Source organism: Tarenaya hassleriana, unplaced genomic scaffold (assembly GCF_000463585.1).
Source record: "Tarenaya hassleriana unplaced genomic scaffold, ASM46358v1 Cleome27, whole genome shotgun sequence".
NCBI classification, from domain to species: domain Eukaryota; kingdom Viridiplantae; phylum Streptophyta; class Magnoliopsida; order Brassicales; family Cleomaceae; genus Tarenaya; species Tarenaya hassleriana.
In genome coordinates this window covers 567,537-577,889 of record NW_010965946.1, presented here as the reverse complement: position 1 = coordinate 577,889, position 10,353 = coordinate 567,537, and the positions used below count along the sequence as shown (strand labels likewise).

The window sequence follows — 10,353 nt, the reverse complement described above, 5'->3', positions numbered from 1 at the left end:
TTTTATTAAAAAGCCATAATAAAGCGTTTTTTTTTCAAATCATAATCAATTTTATTTGGTTATTTTGTTGATATATAAAATAAAAGTTACCTATACATATATATATATATATATATATATATATATATATATGTATGACGTATAATGGCATTTTCGTAATTGGGATGGGATATGGAGCATGCTTCACGTGGGAGATGGACGGCGAGTAAGGGATTCCGGAACAAGGAGAAATTTGCTTCCAAAAGTACAACTTCCGTCAAACTCCTCCGATTCGGTCGGTGTCTACGTGGCACTCCTAATGAGCCTTCTCCAATTTGGTCGGAGCTGAGGACAATCTCGTCTTTTCACCTCCCCAGTCTTCCGTTTTCAATTTCGGCTCAGTCACGACAATTTTCGCCTTTACAGCCTACCCACATCCACTCACTCCAATATTTTCTATTTTATTTATTCCCATTAAATTTGACATTAATTACAATTTACAACCCATCTGCCGTAAAAAAAAATTTACAGTTTTGATTATATTATATAGACAACTCACACGCCGGATTGCATACCGTATAATGGTTTTGGTGAATTGCGTAATTAATCTGCACAAGTTACTACTATATTTCTGTCGTCGTGTCCTATGACATATCCTATCTATGGAGGACCCTCTTGGCAGTCTCCCTGAAAGGACACGTGGAGCTCACGAAGCCATCCACCAAATGGAGGTACGTCTTCAGCTCGTGACACGTGGCGACGTTGATGCTGTTCACGTACGGCGAGTCTCGGCTGCTCAGCCGTAGCTCCTGCCCTACCTCCGCGTACGCCCATGGAGTCTTCTCCACTCGCTTCTGTATCCATTCCGGCAAAGTTAACGCCGTCGCCATTTCCACGTTCTTGCTGTTGGGTTCTTCGTCTTCCTGGTTCATGACAACTCCTGGAACTTTCGTTATGAGATCGTCTGAGTTAACGATTCTCAGCACTTTGGTTCCTTGTTTCTCCAGAAGCCTCCGGAAGCTTCTGTTTCCGACACGTGGACCTCCGAAGGATATGACGGTGACCATCGGGGGCTGTTTGAACGTTGTCTTGACGTCGTACGCCGTTAGAATCGCTAACGCCGCTCCGAGGCTGTGGCCGGTGATCGTTAGGCTTAACGGCTCGTCTCCGTAGGCCCGGAGAAGCCTTGATATCTCGTCACGTACCATATCCCTCAAGCTGTGGGCCCCGGAGGTGTACATGCTCAAGAATCCGCTTTCGACCATCGGCCCAGAACCCGATCTATCTGGGCCTGGCCCATCAGGAAGGTGGGTCAATGTGGCCCGGATGTTTTCGAGCCACTCGAGACACGTGGCAGTGCCGCGGAACGAGATCACGATGTCTCTCCGGCCAAGGCGCGAGATCTCCTCCTTGTCCTGACAGACTGCCACGTAGCCAATCCAGCTGGACTGTGTCGCCACCCAGCTCGGCGCCTTCTCAATCCAGCGTGGTAGCTGGATACCGGAAGTCGTCCGGAGATTCTTGGTTAACCGGTAACCGGTTCCCGGAAAACCGGACCGTTCAAGCAATGTGCTCCTGGGGAAGCGACACGTGGCGAACGTGGGCGATGAGGGGTCGAAATCGTAAGACTTGTAAGCGGCTTCGACGAACTTTCCGTACCGGAGAATCTCGCGGCGGAGATTGTCGTCCAATGGGTCCAAGAGACCGGTCCAGTTGCGGAGACCTTGGTACTCCATCCATCGCCGGCCGAGCTTAACCGGTCTGATGCCATTACACTCGCCGGAATCTTGTTTTAGCAGCAAGCGTTCCCAGGTTTCTTTTTTCGCGGGTGGGTCCATAGATAACGTCGTCTGAGACGGAAGAGTGAGAGTGCAGCGACAGTAATTATCTGTTCTACGTCCATTTGTCGAAGAAACGGCGTCGTATCTCTGTCGTGAGGAGAGCACGCTGTCCGAACGTACCGGCGCAACGGAGAGCCTCATACTCTGTGTGTATGTATGTGTATATATATATATTTATGCGTGCGTTGTGGGTTGTATAAAATTACGTTATTTATAACGAGATAGTAGAAAGCAGTTTAATTGAAATAAATATTCTTTTTTTCCTCTCGATGTTTTTGAGGAATACAAAAAAAAAATGTGTAAGGATCAAAGAGAGGAGATTGAAGAGATGAAATGAAAACGAAGGGGAAGATTTTTGCATATTGGATGGAAGTGTGAAATTGGACCGATATTTATATAGAGGGAGAAGATATCTTCAATGTCCTTAAAGATCTATGAAAACGATGGGACCTCACCAAGCTCTCTCTGTCTACCAATCATACTATATGCTTTTTTATGTTATGCCCACATTTAGTGAAGATCGTGCTTGTGTGTGTATACACTAAAATTTCGTGGGTTTGTGTATATAATTGCCACACTCAATGATGGGGAAATAAAAATCCGTTGAAAAGTCTACGTACGTACGTACGTACGTGCCATATGGTACACGCATCCCCTCTATCCCTCGTTTATCGGGTATGAGATTTTTTTTTTTTTTTTTTTTTACCAAGTGTCAGAAAATCCTCTTCTGTTGATGTAACAGTGGATGACGGTCGGTGAATGTTCGGTAATAATTTACGCATATCTTGATATGCTACGCACAGGAAAGATATATATAGCCATTTTAAAGAACAGCCAAATATGATACTATTCCAAATGAATTGCCAAATAATCTTTATAGATCTTTTACTAATGATGTAAACACAAATATATATATATATATATATATATATATATACTTCGTTATTGAATATAATATCAGACAGTCAAATATTAAATATTAAATATAAATACTATCTATAAAATAACACATTAATAAAATTATCTCGCAGAAAACAGAAATATAATGCACTAAAATATTATTTAAATTGACAAAAAAATCGATAGGTTTAAAGTCTAATTATATCCTCGATAAAAATAATTTGGATTCTAATAGTAATTATTTGATGTTATACTGCCGTCCAAATAATTCATTTGATCTTTTTTTCTATATAAAGCTTATTTTAACCGTGCAGTGAAAAAAATAGGACGTAGAAAATTGGACGGCTGAGATGAGGGTAGAAAGGGTGAAGTGGACTCAGATTCAAAGCCGACCGTTAATGTGACACGTGTGAGTCTCTCACCGGCTTGGCTTCAGCTTCCCTTAGCTTTGCCTTCGCCGGCTTTGACCATATGGTCCTTTTACTTATAAAGCATAAACCAATGGAATTTTTCATTAAATTAAGTATTTTCTTTATAGTTAAAACTATTGTATTTTAAAGAATATCATCTTTAACATTTTATTTTAAAAATATAATTTTTTAAAATAAATTCGAGGGAACTCTTTTTAAATTAATGATTATGTCCATCATTTATGTTGTATTTTTATGTTGTTATAATATTAGTTATCTCGTCTTTATTACGTAATTTTTTGTAGGAATTATATTTGATCGCATTAATCGTCAACCCTTCACCATCTATCTCATTGATAATCTATAATATAATATATTGTATGAATTTGTGTGACTTGTTTACAACACACACACACACACTAGATTAGTGACGTATTTGAGATATTATATTCAAGTTAAATATCGAGCAATATGAATCAGATGCTAATATAAAATCAAAATTAATGTTAAAGTTAAACGTTGGAGATGACAAATCTTAATTAGAAGCATTGTTCTAAGAATAGAGAGTGGAGACATTAAAGGTCACAAAATTCAAATGGCGATTTGTCTCGTGTGCCGCTTTGGCCGGTCCGATGAGTTTGGTTTCATGCTTTGTTGTTCGGACAAAAGAAGGAACCCGATAGAAAGCCAAACGAGTCATCGGTTCGAATTTCCACACGTGTTTTTCTTGAATCTTTTTTACATGTTAACCTCGTGCTTTGACAACCCATGTCCCATTGATTGCCTCCTTTCGTTTATGTGTCTTTTAGATGTTTTCCATTACTCTTCTTCTTTTTCTTCTTTCTTCTTCTTCTTGTTTTTATCTCACGATTTTGTGTTTATAGTTTATATATTTTAAGCATAGCCATGGATATTCAACATCAATTCAATGAACATATCGTAAACTTGGACTCGTCCAAGGTATAGAATGATATTAATATTGAATGGTTTAAATTTCATTCCTTAACATATCATAATTATAGATTCTACATTTTATGGCATTTGTCGAAACATTTTTAGAATGCATCCAAACATACTTAGTGTGCATCCAAACATGTTTAGAGTGTATTAAAACATTTTTAGAGTGCGACAAAACATGTTTAGAGTTCGTCTAAATATGTTTAGAGTGCACCAAAACATGTTTAGAGCGTCAAAACATACTTAGAGTGCTGACGCCGAGGAAGAGAAGCAACCCTTTGAGCCATATGAGTTCACAAGTAGTGACCGCCATTGCGCGGTATTCAGCCTCTGCGGAAGAGAGAGAAATAGTATGTTGCTTCATAGACTTCCAGGAGATCGGAGATTGACCGAGATGAATAATCCAGCCGGAGAGTGACTTTCGTGAACGTGGGCATCCCGCCCAATCCGAATCACACCAACCATATAAGCGGAGATCCGAATCTGATCGTAATAAAATCCCTTGCCCCGGGCGACGCTTAAGGTATCGAACGACACGAAGAGCTGCTTCCCAATGATCTTGTCGAGGTTCTTGCATAAACTGAGACAAAACGTGTACCGCATAAGTGATATCGGGTCTGGTGGCAAGGAGGTATATAAGACGTCCAACGAGACGACGGTAAGGCTCGGGGTCTTGGAGAACAGCGCTTTCGGAAAGACCTAAGCGATGATTCTGATCCAGAGGAAATGCAACTGGTTTTGCGCCCAACAAACCCGTTTCTGACAAAATATCCAATGTATATTTGCGTTGACACATCGAGATACCCATAGGACCACGAGCAACCTCAATACCGAGGAAATACTTAAGAGAACCAAGATCCTTCATATGGAAGCAATGGCCAAGGTACTGCTTGAAAAGAGTCACGGCTGCCACTGAATTGCCTGTAACAAGCAAATCGTCAACGTAAATTAAGACATGAATCCGAGTCTCGCCTTTGTGGAAAACGAATAAGGAATGATCCGACTGCGATTGGATGAAACCATAAGTTAGGAGCGCTGAAGCAAGCTTCGCAAACCAACATCTCGGTGCTTGTTTGAGACCATATAAAGATTTCCGTAGGCGACAGACGAGATGAGAAGAAACCGTAGAAAATCCCGGAGGGGGTTTCATGTAAACCTCATCAGAGAGATCGCCATGGAGAAAAGCATTGTGTACATCCATCTGATGGACATCCCATTTTCGAGCCGATGCCACGGCTAAGAAAGTTCTCACGGTAACCATCTTAGCAACGGGAGCAAATGTCTCCGCATAATCGATTCCTTCTGTTTGCTTGTTTCCGAGGATTACTAGTCGGGCTTTTCGGCGTTCAATGGACCCGTCAGAGCGATACTTGAGTCTGAAAACCCATTTACACCCTATGGCTTTCTTTGTCGGAGGCAAAGGTTCTAGAGTCCATGTCTGATTGTTTTGGAGAGCATCGAGCTCATCTTGCATCGCTGCTCGCCAATTATCATCTCGGAGAGCTTGTTGGTAACTGCGAGGTTCAGATTCTGCAGTAACAGCAGCAACAAAGGCCATATGCGAAGGCAGAATATTAGAATAAGAGAGGCATCTATCAATCGGGAAAGCAGTACCACACTTGGACGATGCAACATCAGGAGAAATCTGCATAGCATATGCGAAGGCAGAATATTAGAATAAGAGAGGCATCTATCAATCGGGAAAGCAGTACCACACTTGGACGATGCAACATCAGGAGAAATCTGCATAGCATTGGTGACGAAGTTTCGAAGCAGAACATTCGGAAGCTCTGATACCATGTCACGTACCAGGTTCGAGGGTGAGAAAATATGCGGCTGCTTTATTCAAGCTTTTTACATTAACTTATATACATTCTCTGTAACTTAACCTAGCCTATAAATTAGGAAATGCAATCTGTAGATATAACAACTTCACATAATAGTCATATATATTCCATTAGCATTGATAAAAATACATCCAAAAAAAGTGACGCAAATGAAGAAAATGATCGTGTATCAAGGAGATTTTTCAAATTTTGTCTGATAGAAAAAATTAGAAATATGTTATTAATAGAGATTTTCTTACATGTACTTTTATACACTTCATTTTTTTTCTCAAATAAGTTGCCCTTTTTCTGATTTCTTACATGTTGTACGGATAAAAGAGCTGGCACCTTTTACATGTGGAAAACAAGTCCTATTCTTTGCTTTAACCTCGTTATTCTCTTTGCGTATTTGCGTATGTATACGCCGGCCAAATATGTGAATTCTTGAAAGCATAGGTTATATCTCTTTCGCACCCACTTCATTTCAAACCGTTATATGCCCCTTTTAAACGTTTCTGTGACAAAGCAAGGGAAGTGAGTCTTGGTCGTGATTTACATCCTCAAACCATATGACCCAACAAACGTTATATGTCTTAGAATCCAACCAAACTCAGAGTCCTATTGAGCTCGTCGGAGTTACACTTTATTAAGCCAAACCCGGGAGATTATATATGAAACATATATAGAACAATGTAAACTCTTTGTAATTAATTTCTCAATTCATTAAGCCATTCTTCAACATCGGATTTCGATTTCTATATATAGCATTTTCGAATCCTTGAACGCTTAACGTTTTAAGAATATTGTTATTCATCTTCTTGCTCTTCGATGGAAATCCATCTAACCGCCTCATGTCTCTCCGTAAAACCTGAACATTTAGACGTTAACTCCGATTTTTGATAAATCGTACCAGTTGGAAACATTCCACACCGGGATATATACAGATATATACATACATATATATATATATATATGCGTGTATGTGTGTTTGGTAATAACGTGGTATATATTAATTAATTAATTTGTCCAGTTTCTTAATGTAGGTAGGTAACCCGGTTTAGACAATTTAGTTTTGGTTGCGTAGTTTTTGATACGTAATCATGCATGCATGCCCTAGTTACAAAATGTGAACTCGTTTAGAATTAGATTCAGAAGCATTTTCGCAAAGACGTAGATTCAGAACTCGTTTAGGAACGTAATGGACGGACACATAAAGACGTCGCAAACTCGCCACAACAATTGCGGTTCAAGATCGATAGGATAATGCGGAACATACTCATATCCTTGCACAAGCCGGATTCTACCGGATCGAATGACCCATCCAACAATAGTATCGCCTTATATATTATGACTGAGATTTAAGTCTTCGTTATTTTTGTTCACTTGTAATAGGAATCATTATCTCTCGGGATCTTTGGTATATGTTAAACTCATGTAAACCTTCGGGTTATTTTTTGGTAGTAATATAACAATCACATTAAACCAAAAAAAAAAAACATTGGCGTTTTTTTCGTTCCTGAATTTTGGGGGAATTCCAAGTGAAAGTCAGATTAAATGAGCCGTTTTTACGGTTCATCAATAATATGTAATTTTGTATCATATGCTAGCCGATAAAAACACGTGCTTTATCCTCGAAAAGGACGGATCCACGATCGATCTATATTCCAAAGTATTCCATATTCTTAGAAGACAAACAATATATACTTTATATAAAGCAGATATTGTAAATAACTGTATTTAGGGTTTAAATATAACACGTGCGTATCACCAAGGACGACTATATATATTTGCTAAAATCATAGAAATGCAATAGAAAGTTTCATGAGACACGCCACCTTAAATAACGGAGGAGAAGAGAAGAAGAGCACATGAAATGAGTGCAAAATGAGATTCTTTAGTTAGAGATCAATCAAAACGATTATGCACATCAAGCGACGTGAGTGACCCTTTTCCTCTTTTGTAATCAACAGAAAATTCCCTTCTTAAACATCGATGTGCCCTATCTATCTATATAAATATTAACCCCTTTATTAGGTATTTATATCAAATGAACATGGACCTCGTGGGGACATAAACACATTAGGTTTTGTCCGTAGCTCTCTCGATCTCTCTCTATGATCCAATCTGATTTCACTTTTATTTTTCTAATTCCATGCATTTTCATTGTGGAATTTCTTCTTTCGGGGCCATTTGATCACGCTGCTACGAAAACACAAAGGTGTTTTAGGAGGTGTTGATAAAAGTCGTTTAAATTAAAGGCGATTTGAAATAACATTTTTCGACTCTTTTTTTTTTATAATATTTTGGTATTGCTAACGAGTTATATATAGTGTGAACTTGTGAAAAAAAAGTATCCATGAATAAAAAGATTGTTGTTAAATCTACTTTTTTAGGTCAAATGTTATTAAGCCATGAATCGTGCATGCCCTAGATTTATTTATTTATTTATTTGCGTTGTATGTAGAAATTGAGTGCGTAAATTTTGTTTTATGAATGTATGTAAATGACATTATATATATATATATATGTGCGTGTGTGTGCATGTGTGTATAAGCGGTAACAAGATGCTATAAAACTTGAATGATTTGGAATACGATTAATTGATTTCTACCTTAAAGGTATGTGTATATATATACAACAAAAAAGATGCATAATATATACATACACATACACATATTACATGTATGCATACGTTGACGATGTAAATCCAACGTGGGTACATAGAGATACGTTGTTATAATTACAACTACATATGATCCTTGACTGAAGTTTTGGTCTGTGGCTAAAGTTTTGTATGGCACGTACGTAATGGTTTTTGTCACCTTTTTTAAAAAAAAATATAACTGTAGTAGTTTATATTATATTTTATTCACAATAGTCTTTGTCACCTTAAACTGCGAAAGTGTGAAAAAAAAAAACTGCCAAAGATATATGAATTATGCTATTTATAACACCGCAAAAAAAAGAAAAGAAAAAAAGAAAAGTATATTATGGAATTCTTGCGTCCAATTAGCCATGAAAACAAAAAGAAAAATGGAAAGCCGATGTTCCAAGTCAGAAATCGGCTCGCTTTAGCCGAGCCGTAAAGTATTATTTTTTTCTTTTTAAAAATATTGTATTTTTCTAAATTATTTTGCTACTGTACATTAATTTCTTTTTTTTCTATACAAATTTCTAAAATTATATAATACGAAGTGACATTTGACTGTCTCCTTTTATTTTGTCAGTCGAAGAAAGAATACAAATTTTATATAGAATTGAAAATCCTTCGTATTTAATTACTACGTATATTAATTAGTAATATAAAAACTAAAAAAATAAAAAAGTATGGGGATCCATAATATCTTTGGGGAAATGAAATATCTAGCAATCATTATAACGTTAGAAAAATAGAGTTAGGGAGTAATTTCGGAATAGTGGCACTAAGTTTACATTAAATATGGAATTGTTTGGATATTTACCTTAAATGGCTATTGATAAGATTTCTCTCGTTCCTCTTCCTCTCTCCTTTCTTTCTCCTACCATCCCCTTAAATAAATATATACTTACAGTGTGTTTGGGTCCAGAAAAAAATCAGAGCTTCTATATATACATATATAATATATAATTGGAATTTTGTAGCATACCGAAACTATGTTATATAAATAAATTTTAAATCTCAGATTTTAAAATCGGTGCATTGTGGTTTAGGAGATGGCCCTGCATTTTTAATTGGCTATTGTCCAAATATATATATATATATATATATATATATAAGATTTTTTAATATATGTAAAGTTATATGTCTTGGGTAACCGAGAGTGGGATTAGAGAACATGTTTTGATTTGAAAATATTAAAATGAATTAGATAGTTATATTTATATAAAAAATATAATATGAAAATTGAATCTTGATTAATTATATTAAATAATTAATAAAATTAAAATAGAATATAAAATAATAAAAATTATAATGTGATAAAATATTTTTAAAAAGAATTATTTTTAATGCAAATAAATTTGAATTATATCGAATATAAAAATCAAATAGATATAATATTTTTGTAAAATAAAAATTCAAACTAAAACTTAAAATATAAAATTTGAAGTATAGTTATCTTCCAAATGTTATAAAAACTTTTAAAAAATAATTGCATTTTTTGGAAAAAAAAATAGAATATGGTTTTGGCACTATGCAGTTTGTCCGGATGAACACAAACATACAGCAAGGAGGGTGCATGCTTGAAAATCGGTGGGTCCATTTTCCTCCTTGTTGACTAGTAATTTCTATTTTATTCCACCAACCACTATTATTATTATTATTATTATTATTATTATTATTATTATTATTATTATTATTATTATTATTATTATTATTGGACCATTAATTTCACTCCTGTTATTTGCGCCTACAAATTTATTTTTATTTTTATATTCCAGTGTGAATATATTTAAAGAAGC

At 36.3% G+C, this 10,353-nt stretch overlaps 1 protein-coding gene across 1 annotated transcript; it reads right to left on the bottom strand.

The window, feature by feature from the left end:
* Positions 1-454: 454 nt before the first annotated feature.
* On the bottom strand, positions 455-2,111 carry LOC104817189 (phospholipase A(1) DAD1, chloroplastic-like). Its single transcript, XM_010546265.1, has one exon. It carries the CDS (start codon positions 1,959-1,961, stop codon positions 636-638), a length of 1,326 nt encoding a protein of 441 aa, XP_010544567.1. The 5' UTR covers positions 1,962-2,111; the 3' UTR covers positions 455-635.
* Positions 2,112-10,353: the final 8,242 nt, after the last annotated feature.

Bases quoted from the DNA above. Each gene is read 5' to 3' on its own strand.
- LOC104817189 (XM_010546265.1), bottom strand. From the start codon at position 1,961: ATGAGGCTCTCCGTTGCGCCGGTACGTTCGGACAGCGTGCTCTCCTCA.